At 39.3% G+C, this 23,173-nt stretch overlaps 1 protein-coding gene across 1 annotated transcript in view; it reads right to left on the bottom strand.

Annotated features, from left to right (window-relative positions):
- Positions 1–10,374: 10,374 nt before the first annotated feature.
- The window catches only part of brf1b (BRF1 RNA polymerase III transcription initiation factor subunit b), a 58,583-nt gene continuing 45,784 nt past the window's right edge, over positions 10,375–23,173 (bottom strand). Inside the window, 4 exon segments of the mRNA XM_058755408.1 lie at positions 10,375–11,051; positions 11,420–11,562; positions 11,564–11,607; positions 14,335–14,389. Of these exon segments, the coding sequence (XP_058611391.1) occupies positions 11,014–11,051; positions 11,420–11,562; positions 11,564–11,607; positions 14,335–14,389 (280 nt within the window). The 3' untranslated portion in view covers positions 10,375–11,013.

Below are 23,173 nucleotides of genomic sequence, written 5' to 3'. Positions count from 1 at the left end.
CTCACCACACATCACCTACAGGTGGAGAGGAGAGAGTGTCATAGAGCCAATCAAGTGGATGTGGATTATTGGGAAGCCATGATAGACAAGGGCCAGTGGAGGGAATCTGGCCAGGACACCAGGGTTATACCCCTACTCTTTACGATGAGTGTCATGGGATTTTTAATGACCAAAGAGAGTCAGGACCTCGGTTTAACGTCTCATCCGAAAGACGGATGAAATACTGTACAGTATGAAATACTGGAGTTAGTAAACAACCCCTTGCAAAAATTAACCATGGTTAACCATAGAAACATTCTGAGTTGCTAAATTCTACCATACTATGCTTACCATTTATGCTGTTTCTTTATATATTTATATGGGAGACATAGAAAGAGTACTACAATGCAGTCCATCTTATTTTTAACATAACAGTGGAAACAGATATTTTTAACTTCAGCTTCCAGTTATTTTAGCTGTACACACACACACACACACACAAACAAAAAACCTTATTATGCTGCTTGATATTGCAAACTGGCATTTCTTGTTGTAATCATTAACACACTGGTTTGTAGTGCAAATACTTTAAACGTTTGCTGCACTTGTCATTATTATAATTATTTACCTATAGCGACTAATGAGTTGGAAATCTTGCGTATTTACAGCTTATATCCACATTAAAAATAAGGTGGATTATGAATCAGTCTGTGTTTTAACAGAGAAATACATTTCACTGCTGTTTGTCTTGCGGAAGCTAAGGACCAGTCTGTTTATAACGCATGTCTGTTGTCAAATGTATTTACGTTCTTGTTCTATTATTTGATTACAATGTTATGAGTCAACAATACACTTGAGTTTCCAACCAAGCACCAAGCATGACTGTATATATGAGTGGGTGAGACAATTAAGTCTGACTGGAAGTGCGCTGAACATTTCAAAGTCAGGTTAAATGAAGTGTGCAACACTCTATATGGAATAGCCAGACTGAAACGCATGACTTCCTAAGCACTCTCAGTAAGTTTACTATGGGTATCAGCCAAACATTTTATAATTTTGTCAGCCTCATCTGTGGTTCTACTTTAGTGAGGACACTCAAGCATCTCTGGTCAGCTCTGAAATGAAGCGTACCTTTAGGCTTTTTTTTAAACAAAAACAAATACCTTCATGCAAGTAAAACGTGTTCTCAGTTTAGTGTTTCAGGCATGTATTGTCTTGTCTTGTCATGGTTACCTTGTATTGTTTATCACATTTGAGGTTGTGATGAACATACTGCTGTATCATTTACAGGCTACAAGTGAAGTGTCTGATGGTGAAGAGATTGCTGGAGACGTTGATGATCAAAAGCAACATTATGTCATGATATTATAACAGATGAATGGGACTTTCCCAAAATGTTTCCCACACAGATGGTGCTGCTAGACAGATGACAAGGAAGAGCACTAAGAAGAAGCCAAGGTAGCCAAATTGCATTGTTGTTATACTATAACAAAAGGTTAACCATCATTTTCTGTTTGGGTCTCAGACACCAAGTTCATTCTGCTAGATCCAAAAATATACTTAGAAAAGGATAGTCTACACAAAAATGTACATTTTGTCATTATTTACTCAGTTTTACTTTTAATTCAGACAAAAAAAAACAAAAACAATAGAAGTCAATGGGAACCAGAATGTTTGGTTACCAACATTCTTCTTCAAAATATCTTCTTTTGAGTTCAACAGAAGAAAGAAAATCATACAGGATTGGAACACAAGGTTGGGTAAATGGCAGTATTTTACATTTTTGGGTTAACTATACCTTTAAATGCTACTACATGGCTTTTCATAATCTTATGAAAACTGATTATACACATAATTTCAATGCGATAGCAAGCTATAAAAAACACTCAGTTTGGGGTCTCAGATACTGCAGTTATAAAACGTAATATGAAAGATAGTATTTTTTTGTATTGTATTTTCATACAAGCTATTTTTTGGCAGGCTCAAAATCACATAAAAAGAAACAATGTTGCTAAAATGTATACCAACTGCAATTTAGAAAAAAATTACAGTATGTATACATTGTGGAAAACTAAATACTGTATAAAAAGTAAAATATAGTAAATACTCATAAAATATTTAACATTAATAATAAAAATAAAATATTAATATATTAAATACAAATATTAAAAGCAGCTGAACACTAAATTCCAAAATTACTATTATTATTTAATATGTAATTGTGGGACCCCAAACGTAAAAAGAGTGAATTCGGTCTCAACAGAACATGAAGCTTAACCATCGTTCAACAGACTGAAGACTAAAAATGAGTTAAAGCATGAAATGCACATTATGAGAGAAACCAACCAAGACATAATTTGATGTAATAGGTGTAAAAATAGATGTGGAAACATTGCTGATTTAATTTACAGTCTTTCATTTACAGACTTCTCTAGCAAATTATTTGCCGATTGTTTTGACATTTACATATTTTTACCGAAGTACTTCTATTTAATAATGTTAAAATGACGCAACCGTGTATCACTGTGCAATGGCATTGCAACTATAATGTCAAATGTTGTCCTGTGTTATTGAACTGCCCCTCACCTTTTGCATCACAAATGAGAAAGTAATTAGGCACTCTGGTTAAATAAAGGTTATTTAAAAAAAAACTAGAAGAGAATAAATGTCTGGGCTTAAGATGCGAGGCAGGAGAATGCACAAGTGGCAGAGCAGCAGATGGCTTGGAGGGGGCTGGGATGGGGCTCGTTGTGTTTAAATAGATCACTTGAATGGGGCCCTGGTGAGTTTGTCTCTTCATGGCTACGGTGTGTTATACCTCTTAATGTGCATGTTACATTCTATTGTCCGCACCGTTGGGCTTTTGTGCGTAATTAAGGGGCATGTGGGATATGGGTTTGAAGGTACAGAGGATGGGGTCTTCCTCAGCTAAACTGTTTCCCAGAACAGCTGAGCAGTGAGGGGATGCATGGCGCGCTGCCCCATCACGGTGAGCGCGGTAAATTTAGCAGACAACAGCACAAGACAACTCTGCAGGGAATGAAAGTGCAGAGGATGTTTTCTACATAGTGTACTGTTACAAGACGGTGATCATTTGGAGACGTGACAGCATCTCTGTGTGCCTGCGTGGGACAACCTCTGAACGGTTACATAATTGGTGCACTGCAGGGAAAGAGAGATAGGTTGCGTATATCTCTAGTTCAGTCTGCAATAACTCAAAGAGATGCAGAGACACGAAAAGTACGGCAGAGCAGGGGGAAACGAGAGGATGAAAGGACAACTTTCAGTAGAGAAATTCAGATATAAGGAGGGCATATTATGTTACACAGTTTTGCTGTTAGAAATGGAAAACATGACAAAAATACTGATTAATTAGGGGCTGTTCATGCAGAAAACGTGATACAGTGAAAAACAGCAAAAAAATGTAGAGTATGAGATGCTTGCAAAAAAAAAAGAAAAAAAAAAAAGGAATATAATGGAAAGACAAGAACAGCAGCTATTTTCACACATGCTTGGGACGGTTGCCCCACCCTCAACTTCTTCTGATTGGTCCACTGTTTTGAAAAGTTTTTAAATTGATGATTTTAACAGAATACCACAAGAAAACTTTTTTTTTTTTTTTTACAATATAACATACTCAAGTTAAGAAAACAATAAAAAGTCAAAATAAAAGGTGCCAGTATTTTTTTTTTTTTTTAAATGCCACTCTCCATTCATCATTTCTTTTTGTAGACCAAACCCTGAAGTTAGCATTAACCTGATTTCCTTGACAAAAACCTAATAGGATTTTCCATTGGCTTTTGGATTATTACAGAAAATCAGCTATCAACGAAAGTTTAGGATTCCTACACGTTTTATTCATCATGATAATTTTCACAAATGAACACGTTTATGAATTGTAAAACGTTAGACTATAACTTACTGTATAACTTAGGCTATAAACGAGCTACACTACGGTTCTATGACTTCAATGTAACCATCAAGCCTCCAACATCTCTTTTAGTCTTTATATTTGTAATTATAATAATTATAATAGTTGACAACAGGCCATTGATTTGTTGAAAAATAATGCACAGACTCCTCTTCGTAGTGGCTGCATTGCCACCTTGAGAGTGCGTTATTTTGCAATAATTCAATGGTCTAAAATCATTTATTCCATTTATTCATATTAGACTTATAAGTTCAGAAGTTTTGTAAGGATGTATGAACTTTCTAGACCACTTAATTTATGTGGAATTTAGTATCAATTATTGTGTTTTCCTATCCCATACTCACAAAATTATTTCAGTGTACCAATTCCTTACATCTGTATACTAAATTCATCTTCCTCTTAAAATAAAGCAAAAGTAAAATAAAAACAAGCAACAGCAAAACATCTAGGCACAAATAGCATTTTAAAAATGTGTTGTGCTTGAAAACTATTAAAAAGCTGTGTGTTCTGTGTGAAGCAGTTTTTTTTTTTTTTAAGTGAATATGCTTAGTTTGGCCTGGCCCGAACAAACATAGCGAAGATCAATGAGGTCATGTTTACTCTCACCTGAGCCCAATGGAGTGACTACAGTCAGAGGAGACAGATGAGTTATCTGCCAGCACACAGGAGAAGCGTCACATTGTATAAATCTCACAGCCCTCTACCCTCAACCTCCAGGGCACAGCTGGCCTGTGGCTCACAGAAAAATGATTATGCACAATCCACAGGCTTTACCGTAGCTCAAGGCAAAGAGAAGCTCAAAACAGCCTGTGACTAGGAAGGGTGCAAACAGCATGATATGTTGCATTTGCTGCGAAACCTAAAGGGACTGCATTAATCACTTATTCATCACAACCATCATCACCGTCATTGTATCTAATGAGTGTCATAAGACATTATCATCCATTATTTTCCACTTTATGTCTACGAACAGCATCTGTGGCATGATGTCGATTACCAAAGTAATTTCAATTCATCCCTCAGCTGTAATAAAAGAAAAAACAAAGCACATATTTTTGTTAAAACACACATGAATTCTTAAAGGAATAGTTACGTTATCATTTAACGTTAAACTTACGTTATCATTTACTCACACTCATGTTGTTCCAAACTTACATGACTTTGTTTTTTCTGTGAAACACAAAAGAAGATAATTTGAAGTATGTTGGTAACCAAACAGTTTTGGTTCCCATTGACTTTATTAAATGAACAAATACAATACAATGCAATGAAAGTCAATGGGAACCGAAACTCTTTGGCCATCAACATACTTCAAAATATATATATATTTTTTTTTCTTTTTTGTATTCTGCATTAAAAAAAAGGACGTTTTACCGGCTTGGAATGACATGAGGGTGCGTGAGAGAATGATGAGAGAATTTAAATTTTATTAAAAAGTTTAAATAGTATTTTATATATTATTTGCATTCAATTAAGATGAAGACTCCAGCCTCATAAAATATGTAATTTTACTCTCACAGAATAAATTAATCCTAACCTTAAATGACAATGAATAGTGCATGTCTGTATTGGTAACTGAAAACTTTTGCATGATAATATGGTATCAGTATAACTGATGTATCATCCACCAAAAAGTATTCAGCTAAGTGCACCCTTAAAGGGTTACTCCACACCAAAATGAAAATTCTGTCATTAATCATTTACCCCCATGTCGTTCCAAACCCGTAAAAGCTTCGTTCATCTTTGAACACAATTTAAGATATTTTGTATGAAAACCGGGAGGCTTATGACTGTCCCATTGACTGCCAAATAAATGACACTGTCAAGGTCCAGAAAAGTATGAAAAGCATCGTCAAAATTGTCTATCTGCCATCAGTGGTTCAATCTCACTGTTATGAAGCGATGAGAAAGCTTTTTGTATGCAAAGAAAATACAAATAACGACTTTATTCAACAATTCGTCTCCTCTGCGTCAGCATAGCGCTATTTTAGAGTATATCGACTGAACGCAAATAGCATACACGCCGTGTGGTGTGGCTATTGTGGTATTTGCGTCCAGCGGATTTGAAGAATTGTTGAATAAAGTCGTTATTTTTATTTTCTTTTGCGTACAAAAAGCATTATCATCGCTTCATAACAGTCAGATTGAACCACTGATGGCAGATGGGCTATTTTGACGATGCTTTTCATACTTTTTCTGGGCCTTGACAGTGTTATTTACTGAGGCGTGCAGCTCATAGCACGGCCAGGAACGCAGTACTCGTTCCCATATCTCAGGGAACCGAGGTTACGATAGTAACCGAGTACGTTCCCTTTGGATATTCCACTCGTACTGCATCGTAAGACGCTGTATGGGAACCAGTACAATCATGCCGTGCTATGATGGGGAACGACTCAGAACCAAGAATACACCAAGCACAGGCTGAGCCATCAGGGTCATCCGTGGCCTGGGTGTCGTCCCCTACTTTATACCTGGTATCCATATAAAATGGACCGTCCAAGTGAAGGAGGGACTTGAACAATGCTGGTCAAGTGAACCCATAAGACTGCTAAACTAGCCGGAGGCGGCGAACTAAGTAGAAAGGACTCTGGCCTGTAAGGCAGGGATGTCCAGGTTGTAAAACCTTATAAACGTGGACAGCGAGGACCAGCCGGCCGCCTCACAAATTTCCGAAATGGACACCCCGCTGGACCATGCCCAGGAAGAGGCGATGCCTCTGGTGGAATGGGCTCTGACTCCAATGGGGCACTGCAAGCCCAAGGAGGAGTATGCTAGGATGATAGGGGAAAGCGCGGAAAGCGCTATGACCAGGGCTCTGAACGGAGTGGAGAGCACCTTAGGTACATAACCCAGTCTTGGTTTCAGGATGACCTTGGAGTCATTAGGCCCGAATTCCAGGCAAGCAGGGTTGATGGAAAAGGCCTGTATGTCTCCTACTCACTTAACTGACGCCAGTGCTAACAGCAGGGTGGTTTTAAACAAGAGTGATCTGAGGCTCGTGGATTGCAATGGTTCAAACGGGGGGACTTTCAAGGCCCTTAGTACGGTTGGTAAGTCCATCGGTCAGCAATAGGGGCATGGAAAGCCGCTATGACTGCCGCGTAAACTTTGATGGTGGATGAGGAACGCTGTTTATCCAGCATCTCCTGCAGAAACGAAAGAACCACTGATACCTCAGAAGTAACCGGATCTAAGTCGCAGTCTTGACACCAAGCCGAGAAAATAGACCATTTCAGAGCATAGAGGCGTCTGGTAGATGGGGTTCTATCTTCTGCCATAGTGTTTAAGACACGCTCTGGGAGGTCGAAAGGCTGCCATTCGTGCCACAGCGTGCCGTTCGCTTGAGAGAGGAGGTCCCGTCTCAAGGGAATGGGCCACGGGGCTGCTTCGAGCAGCTGGAATAACTACTCGAGCTCTGCCTTCGCACAGCACTCCCCAACCCTTGCTGGAAGCATCTGTCGTGACAACCTTCCTTCTGTGCGCCGTGTCTAAGATCACACCCTGCTTCAGCCAGAGGGGGTCCCTCCAACGGGCCAGGGCAGATACACAGGCCCGAGTCACCGTTATGCAATGGCGACCGTGACACCAAGCCGCAGATGGAACCCTCTGCTTCAGCCAGAACTGGATGGGTGCATCCATGCATTGCGTAAAAAGTGCGGGGAGCCAGGGATAGCCCAAACGGAAGGACCTTGTATTGATATGCCACCCCCTCGAATGCGAATCTCAAGAATCGTCTGTGATGGGGGGCCACCTGGATGTGAAAGTATGCGTCTTTCAGATCCAGTGACATGAACCAGTCCCCTGGGCATATTTGCGAGAGGATCTGCTTCAATGTGATCATCCTGAACAACCTTTTTACCAGGGTGTGATTCAGGAGTCTGAGATCTAGAATAGGTCACAGGCCGCCGTCTTTTTTGGGGACGAGGAAGTAGCGGCTGTAGAAGCCTGACTAGCTCTGGGCTGGAGGAACGACTTCTATGGCTCCCTTTACCAGCAGATTCATCACCTCTGTGCGCAGGACTTGAGCGTTCTCGCTGCGCACTGTGGTGGCGACCACACCGTGGAAGCGTGGTGGTCTTCGAGCGAATTGGAGTGAATAACTTCGTCTTATCGTAGCCATTACCCACTCTGACACACCGGGGATAGCCTGCCAGGCCTCGGCCCGTGTGGCAAGAGGTTGAATAGGCTCTAAAGACTGACTGCATAAGGGCAGGACTCTTATGGTAGGCATAAGAGGATATTTGCTCTCTTTTTGAAAATGTATGTGTTTTATTTTGTCCGCTATCACAGCGGTTGGACGCCCGGGCGCTAGAGTGGGCCCATGGGGAACCAATAACACACTTCCCTCTGCACCCAGTGCTGTGTGACAAGAGGCACATTAGAGGCTGTTTGCGGGGTGGTCCGGCGGTAGTGAGACTCGGGCCCCTCCTCTTCCTGCCTGGCTGATCAGGAGGACTTCTGAGGCGCCGGATCCAAGACGTTCTTGGGCCGGGGTCCTTGGCGCTTCGGGAAGGGGTATAGCGTCTTGCCGAGTGGGAATGCCCTCTATCCTGCCGATCCTTAGGAGGTCGGGGCTCGGGAGTGGCCGCCGTTGGCAATGGCGGGCTGCTGAGTCAGCGCAGGCTTGGGGCGACTAGAAGCAGCAGAAGATCTGCCGCGTTTCGGGAGGAATTGTAGCATCGCTTGAGATGCCGCCGCCGGGCCATTGGTTCATTTTTATAGCACTGCACGAACCAATGGACGTGCAGTTTCACTGCGTGATTGAAAAGGCTTCAGTTGAAGAGGAAAAAAGGAGTTTTTCCCATACAGCGTCTTAGGACGCAGTACGAGTGGAATATCAAAAGGTAACTCTCCTTAATAAGCTACATGGAAACATAACTAACTTCAGTTTGGGCTGGTAATTATGAAACACAGTCCAGCGATACCTTGCGGTTATCTACAGGATGTTAAAATCACAATGTTGACCTTGCTCCGAGAGGACCGTGTGATTAATATACCAGCCCGAGTGAAACCAGAGTAGGTCTGCAGCCAGACAGAGTGGGAAGCAATTTGAACACAATGCTTTGAAGAACTGAACCCGATACAGTTGAAATATAAGGGCACCCTGAGCCTGCATCTGTGGACAAATCAAATCAGATGTGAGTGACAGGCTGCAGTACTGCAGAAGCAGACCATTATAGTGTCTTGTTACCCTTCAGTCTGATCAACAGAGCGGGTTAAATGGGCTGCAGTTTCCCCATACTCTCGAAAGCAAACATATCTGCTCTACCGTGTATGAATACGGCCTCACACAGAGGCTGATGGTTGCTTAGGGTAAATGGTTCTACTGGATCACTTTGGAGACTTTTGTTCTAATGAGCTATCTGTTGATGAGCTCTGTCAGGGTATATGAGCCACAGGCAAAGCCCATGGTATTCGTCTGACCGCAGACTCATAAAAAATCTATATCATTAGCCATTAGAGTACTCACAAGTGAAAACTGGTTTCGTATGTTTCAGTTGTTGTGGTTCTTGAATGCTCGGATCATAGTCGCACAAAGACATTAAGCTCGATTCTTCTAATGAAATTCAGGAAGCACTGATGAATCGAAGTCTTAAACCACCTTGACCATGACTCCTGAACAAATCTGATTTGAGACATTACCAATTGTATCACAGACGTGTAGCATGTGGGAAGTAAGTCTGTGTAGATGTGTAGCATGCTGTGGTTTGCCTAACTGGGGTTTGTGAGGGAACTGCAAGTGGTTTTTGAGTTAATGAAAAGCTAATAATAAATTAAGGTATAAAAATGACAATAAATAATAAATAAAAAAAATCGAAATAAAACATTTTAATTGTTTGCCTGCATGTCACGTGACCATTACTCAAAGAACTGAAAACATAGGAATGTGTTATTTAATTATTTAAATATTAACATAAAATCTCTGGGTACTTCAAGTAAGTATTTCAGATCAAAGAAGTTCGGCTGGCAAAAAACTTTGAATTTCAGTGTATTTCAGCTTTGAACAAAACTTTGAACTTTGAATTTCAGCTGTAAGGTAATACTGTACATTATTTGCTTGACATTAAAAATATAAAAAGAAACAAGGAAATGTAGGGAAAACATAAAGAAATGAACTCTGAATTCACAATTTAAATGATTAGTGCAACCAAAAATGAGATATTCTGTCATTTACTCACTGTCATATCGTTCCAAATCTGTATGACTTTTCTTCAGTGGAACATAAAAGGAGAATTCACAAAAGAAGACTGTGCTCTCGTTATTTTCCATTTAACTACAATGAACGGGGATGGGGGCTTTTAAACTTCGAAATGAATGCAAAAGCACCATAAAATCATCATTAAAACATCCTAAACAGATGTGAATTTATTTACATCCACATTAAAATATTCTGCTTTCACTGTGTACTCTGAAATCCACATTTGATGATCTAATGAAAACAGTCAAAAATGAGGCTCACAACATTGCTGTACAATACATTAATATTTTTCATAATCCAACACAGGGACATTTACTTTTTCATGGAATTAGGAAATATAACAGAGCACAAAATACGGTTACATGTACATATATACAGACATATCATAAAATAGCTAAAATAAAAACTTAAAAATACTAAAAGTGACATTTTCACATTTTCCTAGTGTTTATGTACAATTATTGTTGTACAACAAATGTAAATGTACAACAAATTGTTATTACATTGTCCCACAATGCATTCAATATTATTAGCAAACTGATCAGACATCAATCTGGTGAGGATCACCTTTCAGGAATTACCAACAGGTTCAAATCCTGCACCTGTAAAACAAATTCTCTGAGCTACTCAGGAAACTACTTCACCAGCAAAGTGTTAAAATGGTTTTATGTTCTTCAATCTAAAGCTGCCATCCACCTTCTCCCATTGTAGCTCATTCATCACCCAGATGCTGCAGTTTAACCAGTTATATAATGCACTGTGAGGGAGAATGACCTTTCATAAACGTGCAGCATATTATAGGTGTCTCAAATGTGCCTTAAATTCTCCTCTCCTTGCTATAGGGAGTAATAGAAGTGAATAGGAGGATGAGAAGAAGTTCTGGGAACAGACGATAGGGTGCAGTCTAAAATACCTCCTCTTCTTCAGCTTCACATCCGTAGTCTGTAAAGAGAAAGGTTTTAATTAATTCTGTCGTTTCTGGTTACATGTTGAAAAAAGAGAACGCTAAAGATTAGATCAAATTATATTGGTAGACTGCTACTAGGACACTACGGTGATAAGCAACTATTTGTAGATGTATGACTTGCAGAGGAGCAGAGATAGGAGCAGTTTATCAAGATGATAAACACTTCAAATGCAGTCTGCCACGAATGCAAGAGAGTTACAGCCCACTTAGCATTACGCAATTTGTCAAAATGAAGAGTCAGACCTTGGAACTAATCTAGGAAACTCTTGATCATTGAACCCTTGAGCCGTGACTTCATTATCATTGTCAGTGACACGACTACAATCCGCTGTGACATACTGACCATTTCCACCTATGAGCTCCATGGCGCTAACGCAAGACTCCTCTGCCTCTGCCTCTTCCTCATTCTCCTCTTCCTCCTCAGTGGGTTCCTCATATGCCACAGGCCCACTTTCCAACACGGGGGGAGGGGTGGGGGCGGAGGGGCTCTGGGGCTGCAGGAGGCAACATCATGGTAATGCTGGGAGTGACCTGAAATAAATAATGTTTTAGAATAATAAGAGACAACAGATTTGTATATAAACTAACAATACTTTCCTGAAATTCTACTGTCAGATATAAATCGTTGTGATTATGTGGTTGATTACGTTTCGAATCTAGTCTGCAATATGTCTTGATCCCATTCCCCCTCAATCTGCCTAATTATCTCCATAATGTTCAATACTGAAGTGTAGTGGCTAAGTGTGCAGCTAATGAATTGAATTGTGGTGCTCATGTGGGAAATGTAGATTCGAATCTGGCCTGCAACAAGTCCCGAACCAAATAATTTCCATAATAATGTTCATTTATACTGATTCTTAGTTAGCATCACAGTGTGGTGGCAAGCAAATGTGCTTCTGAAATGGTGCTCATGTGGGAAATGCAGGTTTGAATCTGGCTTGCAACAAGTTCCGAGCCCATTTCCTGTTTCTCCCAAATAATTTCCACAATAATGTTCATTTTTAGTCAGCACAATAGTGTAGTGGATAAAATATGTGCATCTAACTTATTAAATCTGCTCGTATGGATAATGCAGATTTGAATCTGGCCTACAACAAGTCCCAATCCCATTTCCATACTTTATCCTGAATAATTTCCATATTAATTTAAATGCAATTTTTTATTCAGCACCATAGTGTAGTGGCTAGCATACATGCATCTGACATGTTGAATCATAGTGCTCATGTGGGAAATGCAAGTTTGAATCTGGCTTGCAACAAGTTCCGAGCTCATTTACTGTTTTTCCCAAATAATTTCCACAATAATGTTCAAAAAACTGCTCATATGGGTAATGCAGGTTTGAATCTGGGCTGCAACAAGTCCGGATCGCATTTTCCTACTTCATCCTGAATAATTTCCATGTTATATTGATTTAAATGCTATTTTTAGTCAGCACAATAGTGTAGAGGCTACCATACATGCATTTGACATGTTGAATCATGGTGTTCATGTGGGAAATGCAGGTTTGAATCTGGCCTGCAACAACTCCTAATCCCTCTTTCACAAATATATTCTATAATAATGCTCAATACTGATTCTTACTCTCCCCCATAGTGTAGTGGCTAGCATTAGTGCATCTGACATGTTGAATCATGGTGCTCATGTGGGAAATGCAGGTTTGACTCTGGCCTTCAGCCGGCGCTGATTCCCCTCCCCTTCTTTTCTCCATAATAATTTCCTGTCATTTTCTACTATCTGTCCAATAAAAAGAAAAAAACCTAAAAATAGTGATTCTACACAGTCGAAGAAAAAACTGATTAAATCGAAAAGAACGAGCCCAAGTGAATCAGGGCTACATTTCCCAGCAGGCATATGTGTAAGGAAGTACAGCTCAGGGGAAGCAGAGGCCTAAATCAATTATCATGTTGTGAAAAACGGAGGAAAAGCATGAAAGTCTCTGGTAATTATAGCACAGACTTGCCGCTGTACCGTGAGGCCACTCTTCAGGCAGTGCCAGTTAAGGGGAAACAGCAGCAGCGGGGTTCTTGTAATAGGGGCTGCCAAGCTTGGCAAACGCCTAGAAGACGCCCTGCAGCTCACCTGTGGGTTACACCCAGAGTGAGTAACCCAGGCTGGGATCACAGAGACAAGCAGAGGCCTAATGGCTAGAGAATCTGGGCTGGGGCGTTAATAATATCATTAGGAAGAAGAAAATTAAGAAAAAGATAAAAGATAATATTCCAGTACTTAAACAGTAGTTTAATACATTCTATGATTTCTTACGACATCTGAACTAAGACCTCTGATGCATGTTTCAAGCACTGCATGAATGCTCTGCTTGTTCTTGTTTTGTGGGAGAAAAGGGCGAACAGCTAATGTTTCTTTGTTAAGAATGACTCTCCTCTGAATCTCTCTGAGAAAGGCACAATAAATTATATAAAACTGATTTAGTTCAGAACATTGGCAGCAACCTGGATGAGACAGCGGGGGCTTCATTGCGAGAGCAAAGTTGACCCCTGCAATCATATTGTGCGTGAGTTTCCCCGCACAACAGCTATTTTGTCTATTTGTACATGCACTTCAGGCCACACTGCTGCTTATTTAAGCCTGACTATTTTGAAGAGAGACTCTAAGACCCAGCGAACACAGAGGCAATCCATCAAATTCTGTGGCTTGAACATTATCACAAATATTGACTTTCAATTAAATGTATATGACATATTTACCCTGTATTGTGAAATATACTGGCTAGCTATTTACTGCCGTGACATTTAGCTATGAAGTATTTGATTATCATGATGGATTTACCACTGAAGTCAAGTAGGGTTAGTCAAGTGAATTTGATTCAACCTCTACTAAGCTGATATTCATGAAATATTGTTCATTAGGTCAACAAGAAAACAAACAGTTCTGCTCTGGGATGCCATTCAGTAATCACATTAGACCTTGGGTTATGAAATGAGGTGCATAGTTTAAAAACAGGAGAGAAAATTCTTGCCACATATTTTTAATGTCCAGGACTGTAGTTCCAATCAAATTGGTTGCAACCAGATTAAACATGATTTGTGCTAACGTGTGTTTTGTGTGAATTATTGGCTGAAATCATCAAAATTTGAGATTTATTTTGCATATTGTTGGGCCTACTAACATTTTAAACATTTTTTTAAGCATAAGAATACATTTTAGTAATGTTGGATAACCACTTGACGTCCATTGTAAAATAAACCTATTAAAATATTAACATTAACAGTAATAATACAAGGCACTCGTTCAACCTACCGGTGTGGCTGCTGTCCTCTTCTTCTTGGGTGCAGATGATATTAAGGGGCGGAGTCTAAAGAAAGAAAAGCAGAAAGAATAAAATAATTATTTAGTGAATCTTCAGTGGCCTCAACCTTCTTCAGAGCAGCTTATACATTGACATAAGAGCTCAAGAGCTCATAACCGGCCTAATTTTCCTTCTAAAAATATGAAAATATGAAGCATACTTCCTGCCCCCTCTTTACTCCCACCCCACAGCAGATTACTGAGGCATATCTAAAGCAATAGATTCACACTGAGACCTGCACTACTGGGGCTAAAGAAGCCCTGTGGCGCTGATGAAATGCTTAGCTTACACTTCCCGGCGACTGGATTTAAACATCAAACACCAGCACTATTTTGGGCTAATATTAAAGAGACCAGTATAAAACATTAATTAGTTTGATGGGGGAAGGCGAGAGAGGAAGAAGGGAACTTTCTGGAATGAGAATGACCTTGATCTGGCTTCATGTTAGTCCAGTGAAAACCATGAAGACAGGCTGCTATTTATGTCACAATTATGATTATTAGATCTTAAAGTGCTACAATGGCAGTGAAAGGTTTTGTTTATACACATTTTTATACATTTAAGACAGAAGAAGAATATATAGATAAGTTATTTAAAGGGATAGTTCATCCGAAAATTTAAATTCTGTCATTAATTACTCACCCTCATGTTGTTCCAAATCTGTTAGACCTTCGTTCATCCTCAGAACAGATCTTTTTGATTAAATCAGAGAGCTTTCTGACCCTGCATAGACAGCAACATTAAAGTCATTATTTTTGTTTTCTTTGGGCCCAAAAAGTTTTCTCATAGCTTCACAAAATCAAGGCTGAACCACTGATGTCACATGGGTTATTTTAACAATGTCCTTACTACCTTTCTGGGCCTTGAACGTGGTAGTTGTGTTGTCTTTGGAGGGTCAGAAAGCTCTCAGATTTCATCAAAAATGTCTTAATTTGTGTGGAAACAATATGAGGGTGAGTTATTAATGACAGAATATTCATATTGGGTGAACTATCCCTTTAAGAACAAAATAAATAGAGGAGTATATTCATGTATGGTAATAATAATAATAATTTAATTGTATAATACATTTAATTTCTATAGCAACTTTTGTAAATAAAAACTGCTTCACAGGCAAAAATAAATAAATAAATAAACAGCAAGCGGAAATAATAATAATAATGATGACTATTAATATTTATTAATAATTAATCATAATAATAATTTAAATGTCACAAAAAAAAAAAGCTAATTCTAAAAGATATGTTTTCACCAGATTTCTAAAAAATCTGATTGCTTGGAGCTTGTCTCATTTCAACTTGGAAAAGTTTTGGGCATAATGGCTAAAAGCAGTTTTGCCAGATCTCATACAATACAGTTCACATTACAAAAAATAGTGTGTGGTTTGTTGTGTAAGGTGCCTTCGAATGCCCAGAGCTTCACCTGAATGTGCTAGAATGACTGTGCATAAAAACAGCATTATAACTGGGCAAGCATTTACACAATAATATGCAAAACAGCACTGACTGCCTATAGAAAGTTGCCTCTAAAAGATTTAGGGCACTTTATAGTGAACACCACTGAAGATGCAAGCCAAAAATCCACAAATTTTGGAAAGCTGTACCAAGGACAGATATGAATGGTGTAAACTGTCCATTCTGTTATGTCGCATGTACATTTATTGTGTACTTGCAAAACACCGCATATGCAAAAGCAGCTTCACATAGTCTCAATATTGTCAAAATACACAGAACAACCCACAAAAATACACACTAACACAGGCATATAAACACAAAATAAAGTGCAGAAAAGCTGGGCAGCGACTGTGCCTCCCTGGTGAGATCTCCCCGAGGACTTAGTGAGAGGACTTTCTTGGCCGATAAGGGAAAGTGCTGCTAATTAATCTGCTTAAAAAAGAGAGGAGGAGGACAGAAAGAGTGAGCGAGAGAGAAAGTACATGCTGAGAAAGGGGCTTCCTTTGTGGTAACTCATTAGGAGTGGCGGCCTACATTAGCCATCTGCAGAATGCTGGCCAGACAGAGCCCAGTCGAGTCTGTTCTGGCCAGATCTGCTCCATGCACCAGTGTCCTGGCCCTGGCACACATCCTCAACACAACTCCAGCATTAGGATTATCCAACACATTACTGGAAAACACAATCACCCCCGAGCGGCCTCGCAGAGTGAATAGTCTTGGGAAGCAGCGCAGATCTACAACCCAAGTGTGACTAATACACTTACAAATCTTCAGCCATGGAAGTGAAATGGCCTCCAGTTAAATCTAGAGCACATATTGTGTATCGGATGCCTCTGCTTGCGGGGATAGGGAAACGTAGATAATCTTACAATACCGAATGCACCAGCTCAGCTGAAGTCAGTGAGGATGCTGCTAAAAATGAGCCAGGCGGAAGACCTGAGCAGAAGTCTCAGAAAGGTTTTTTATTCCTCCTTCAAGGGCAAATCACTTTCTTAATCAAAAGTTCTCATTTTCCAGAAAAAAAAAACAAAAAAAAACACACACTCTCTCTCTCTCTCTATATATATATATAAAACAAGATTAACTTGAGAAGCAAATAAAATAATAAGACTTTTTTTCCAGAGGGGAAAAAAAACAACCTCTTCTCTTGTTTTAAACATAAATTCACATGTTTTCACTAAAGCGCACAGCGCAGGTGAAAATTGGTGTCTCTTATTATATTATTTTTATGTATTATCTTAATTGTGAACACAGCGGTTTGTAGGGCAAACAGTTTTACCGTTTACTGCACGTTGTTATTCTCCTCGTTATTTACCTATAGCGGCTAATGAGGGGCTTATTACTAATGCGCTCTTTAAAAAAATAAAAAAATATTGCGCCATTTACTTTAGACCAGGTTTTAGTTGGTAAATGGCGCAGTCTATTTCAGTTGCCTCAAAATAGCAACGCGCCAATAATGCGCCTGAACACACCTTGTTTTCAGACCAGCACGCCCATGGGCGCACAAATGGGCGCAAATGCATTTGCTATTTAAACGTGGCACAGGACGTGAAAATGATAAACTGCGTCAAACCTGGCACCGCATTGTGCCAGCTGTATGATAGGGCCTGAAATGTTAAAAATGAAAAAAAAAAAAAGCTGTTTATCACAGGGATAAGGAAAATAAAACTAATTCAAGATATATTCTCTGTAAACAAGTCTTCATTTCTTATATCATTTTGCCGTGTGGAGTCAACTGAGCTGTAAGTGGGTCCTCAAAACACTACCAGTAAAGAGCATCTGCTATAAAAGTAAAGTAATTACTGTTATTTACCTTGTTTTAAAGGTGCTAAGAGGGATGTTAGCCGCTTCACTAACTTCTGCTACTGAATTAGATCGCCCGTCTCCACAAGTCCTGCCCTCCAAACACAATGTCAGCTAACCTGGCTGCTCAAAATGACTGACAGGTAGAGAACGCCTCAAAGTGCTCAGACTAAAATAGCCGCCTGTGGTCAGATTCATTTTTGCAGTTTACATGGGCTACCAAGGAGAATATCAGGCAGCTTTCAGTAATATCTGTCAGGCAGTACTATGTGTCCATGTTGCATGTTAGTCCATACAGCAAGATTCACTTTCCTTCACTCCCCATAACAAAGCTGACAACCCGGTAAAATAATGACTCAATTAGGCCAAAATCTAAGACAGCACTAAATATTTTAAATGTATTTTATTCCATACTAAAAACATAGACAACAATACAACCATTTCTCGCATTATTTTGTGTGTACTATGAATTTTATTATAGTATTCAGTTAGTTTAGGAATGGACCTTTTTCACAGACTCTGATGACGTGTTATGGTGTTATTAACATCATAAATCTAATTGTTTTTTTTTTTTTGTTTTTTTTAAATATTTTATTATGATATTTTATATTTTCAGATTTTTTTTATAAAATTGTTAAAATAATGTTTTTTTTTTTTTTTTTTTAATGGTTATAATGGTTATAAATTTACATTTACATTTGACATTTTCTCTAAATATTTCTACCTATCTTGTCATAGTCATAGATACACGATCACGGATTTATTCTTATACTATTAGAGCAAATGGGAATGTAAAAAAATATATTTGTTGTAGTTTCCATTCCATGACGACTTCCACTTCTAAGAACCTCTGGAAATGTGAAATGGGTCCGTTGTGAGCCAAAATCAAATCTTGCTGTGCAAACAGTCATTATAAATCAGGATGTTGCCTAACATGACGTACTGAACAGACGAGATACGAAAAACTTCCAGTGATAAACATTATACTATTTGATATTTAATGTGCAGTTGTGTGACCAATATGATTTTACAGACAATGGTATAAAAAAAAAAATTCAGCAAAAATGGCCATTGTGGCATGCCCTGCACAAAATCTAGAGTTAAGGTGCTGTCACACTTACACTTTTACAGTGAAATTGCAGGTCATTTTAATAGGAATTCACAGGATTAGGAATTTTGCATTGATTTGTTGAACTTTCATATTGTTAATTTACTGATTTTACTAATATAAAACTGCTTGGTTTGGAAGTAAGTGAAGTAAGCAGTGTTTAATGCATCACTACACTATTGACAATAGAACTACTTTGTCTACAATATTTCACTGAAGTTTTGCTAATGTGATCATGCTATTAAATGGAAGACATCAGAACACAGTGTTTTTGAAGGAGGCAGCCTATGAAGACAGCAGACAGACAGGCAGCTCATCAAGATTTGGATCAGAGCCATTAGCTGTCAATCTGATGCACATGTCAGACATTCTCGCTCGAACACAGACATACACCGGCTCCGGAGTACAGTGAACACTGACCCTCCCATGGCCGCCTCTATAAATCACTGAAGCAATTTATGACAGACCGTCTGCTCTTCTCTAAACACATTACAATCAGCTGGCTCGGCTCACGGGCGGCACCGAGGCCCTTTAACCAGGCAGAATTAACAGCCTAAACTCCAGTGTCAGATGGGCAAAACACTGTAAACACATCCAATTATTCTTCAAGAGCTCTTTTATGCATTTAATAGCGGGCATCTGCAGCCCAGAGATGTCAGATCAGTGAGCGGCAGAGAAAGAGAGAGAGAGAAAATGCGAGAATGTAGACAGAGAACAGGACCGTTCAGATATGTGTATCTTGAGGACAAGCTCTAAATATGACTGTTGAACTCTGATCTTCTCTGTCTCTGTTTCCACAGCACTGCCCCTTCATGCCCGGCAGGGGCTGACCACATCACAACCCAATCCCCCATAAGCCTCCTGGGTGCCACACTCGCATATTACACACATGACTGAGAGTGACACTGAGCTGAACGGCCTCTGGCATGTGACCTGGACCACTGGGAACCGCGAGCGTCCTGTACGTGTTTGGAGGTTACAGGTCAAAATGTGGGTCCTGTATAAGCACACACTCAGTGTTGTGTGTGCATACTCTGAAAAGCGAAGGGTAAGTGACCGATGATGTCAGTAGGTGTGTGTTTGCTCTGTGAGCTAAGTGTGAATTACAGTGGAGTGAGATGCAGTGGTGTTTGCTAATGCACCTTGCTGGGCAACTGGTCTGCCAAAAACAGGGGTCACATTAAGGCCACAAACCAAATATGTAAGACATGAGATTGTGAACAAGGTTGATTGAATTTACACAGTCTTTTTGTTTAAATTAAACTCCAGTTTTTGTATGCTGTGTCTCATTAGTATGAATTAGCGCATTGTGAATATAAATTTGGTCAGACAAGGGTCTTGATTCTCTTAACATTGAGACACTGATGACTTAAACATTAAAATGTCACTGTCACTTATCAGCAACATCGCTGTAAACCACTGTTCAAAGGATTGGGTTTGGTAAAAATTTGTAATGTTTCTTTAGTCTCTTATGCTCACCAAGGCTGCATTTATTTTACAAAAAATACAGTATATTACAGTATATTATTAAAATATAAAATAACAGTTTCTAATTTAATATATTTTAAAATATAATTTATTCCTGGCAAAACTGAATTTTCAGCATCATTACTCCAGTATTGAGTTTCCCATGATCCTTCAGAGAATAATATGATGATTTACTGCTCAAAGAACATTTTGTGATTGTTTTTCATTGTAACTTTATAAAAAATGTCTTTATTCTTACTATTGATCAATTTAGTTTATTCATAAAGGTGATTAATCAGTTTGCATGTGTAAAAAAGACTAAAAAAATCTTTCATGACCTCCGAAATGTCTCTTAAATCCCAAAAGTGCACCCAGCTTAAAAACAGCAGGACCTACACAGCTGAATCTGAGTTAAATATGACAGTTTAATATACTAGTAATGCATTTCATTAAATTGAGAAAAGTCTGTCAGCCTAGCAAAACCATAGTGGCTAAACTGCATTATCTTCAGATATACTGTACACAAGAAGTCTGAGGTACATTCACAGACTGCAACATTACGTAGCATCTGTGCACTGCTTCCCCCTCACAGGATTTTCACAGGTGCCTGGCACCAGGCGAAAGTGTGAAGTCAAAATCGGTCCATCTGCAGAACAGAACTGTGACATCTTAACTGAAGGTAAATCACCAGAAGCAGATGTATGACCTGCATTATTGAACAGAGTGCTACGTTTTGGGTGTCCCTCTCGTGACCTCTCAGGAGGAGGTAAAAATGGGCCAATCCACAGGTCAGACAGGGTGCCCTCAGGGCTGAATGGGTGAAGCTGGTGAGGACGCCCAGTCCTTATGCCAGGCTTCACACACCCCCCAGCAGCCCGCTCCCACCCTGGACCAGATGGTGAATGAGCTGGCTAATGGAGCGAATTCATGCAAGACAAATTTGCCCACTTAACAATCAATCCCAACACTGCTCTGTCATCAATAATTTCCTAGGATCTCCCAGGACTCTTTGAAAGGCAGAATGAAGCACTGATGTAAACACCATCAGGTCTGTGAGAGATAAAGCTTTAAATAAACGAGCGAGCAAACAAGAGCATGTAGAGTTGTTCAGTATGCAATCCAAAGCATGTTTCCATAAACACATAAACATAACTGAACCTGGTTGGAGTTGATTATTCGATTAATGTATAGATTTAATTTCTTTAAATCAATAATTAATACTATTCTTAATACCCATTACAATATTATAATAATCATAAACATATGACAAAGATATACTCATAAATATGAATCCATATCAATGCATGAATCATTAAAATCCATAATAAAACAGACAGTTTAACACTAAATTCCAAATGGATGAGGTGCAACCACAAATTCAAAACTATAACCATACATTTTATATAAAAATGCTTGCTTGGAAACCATAAACAGCCTACAGTGAAGCTGACAAACTATTTTATTTGGTGGAAGACTATATAATACATATGATGATTATTAATAAAACTATTTACTGAACACTGATGTCTATAATCATGCCACAGAATGACCTACTTAAGCTAGAATCAATTTAATGCACAGCCTCTCATGGCTTTTTGCTTTAATAACACTGGATAAAAGCTTTGGTGCTTCTAGTCTAAATTTATACAGTTGTTTCCTCATCTTCCAGCTACATACATGTAATTCTAGCAGCAAAGTATGTATTTGAGTACCAAAGCTAATGGTCCATTCACATATGGGTTATATATAACACATTGAAGGCTGTAGGGCGGAAATCAAACACTTCCACTATTACTGATGTGTTCTTATGGGCTTTGTAGCTAGGCAACACATTTAAATGGCTCTTAGTGTGATCTCATTTTTTTTTAAAAAGGGGGGGAAAAAAGCTGGCCCAGACTCAGCCATTTCAGAGGGAGCACTTCTGCTCCGCCGGGCCCATATGCCAGTCTGTCAATAATGCATGTCGATGAAATCTGACAGGGGGAAGTAATATTTCTGTTGAGCCAATATCACACGGCAGCTGGCTTTGTGTAAATAAATCTAAGGGGGGAGAGAAGTGTAATGGGTGGAGGCTCTCCACCAGCTTTGGGTGCCACTACGCAGCTGTAATCCCTGCTCTCCAGCTGGGGGTATAAGCGTAAGTTGTAGGGGCAGTCGGAGAGCAGATTGAGGGGCAGGTCTAAACATAAAATGCAAATATACATAAATAATTCAAAATTAATTAGCTAAAAGATTACTCCATCTAAAAGATTATTAGCTATAGAGTACTCCGTCCCTTTTGCATTTATTCGTGCTTAAAACAAATATAAACCAGTCTTAAGTCTTAAACCATTGCAAAAATAGCTTCAAGCAGAAACACACGAGAAATATGTCAAAGAAATGGTGAAAAGGTGAAGGATAGAAGGAATGTAAACAAAAGTAAAACATCAGGCAATGTTGTTCAAACCAGTGTCTAAACTACGTTACAGCTAGTCTTCAATGACATATAACAGCCAAACCCACTATTACCTCTTTGGGAGTGAACCTCATTCCACCTCAAAGTGGTTGCACAGCTAGAAAAATATCAATAATAACCATCAAATATCACTGAACTCGTTTAAAACAGTGGGGAAGCTTACACAGAGTCTGTCTGCACTAAGAACAGCAGCAACACATAGCAAAAAAGCTTCCCCACAAATACTTATAGAGCATCCTCTTCCTGAAGGACAAAGCCATTATGCATTCAGCTCCTTCTCTCAGATCTAGTATGATGGAGGAGATACAGAGGAAAGACATGCAATCTGACCCTGGAGGAGGCAACAATTAGGGCCCAGTGGTTTCTACACCTCGTGGTGACAAGGCATCTTATCACACTTCCTGCAGGCCACTGAGGAAGGCCCCCAGGGGTCTGACTCGGGGACAAGGCTTCGAGAAAAATAAAGATCCATGGAGGAGAAGAAAGGTGTGATTATCCTACTT

The sequence above is a fragment of the Onychostoma macrolepis genome, chromosome 20 (assembly GCF_012432095.1).
Source record: "Onychostoma macrolepis isolate SWU-2019 chromosome 20, ASM1243209v1, whole genome shotgun sequence".
Lineage (NCBI taxonomy): Eukaryota > Metazoa > Chordata > Actinopteri > Cypriniformes > Cyprinidae > Onychostoma > Onychostoma macrolepis.
Note: the sequence above shows the minus strand (reverse complement) of the source record. Positions and strands in the feature narration are given on the sequence as shown.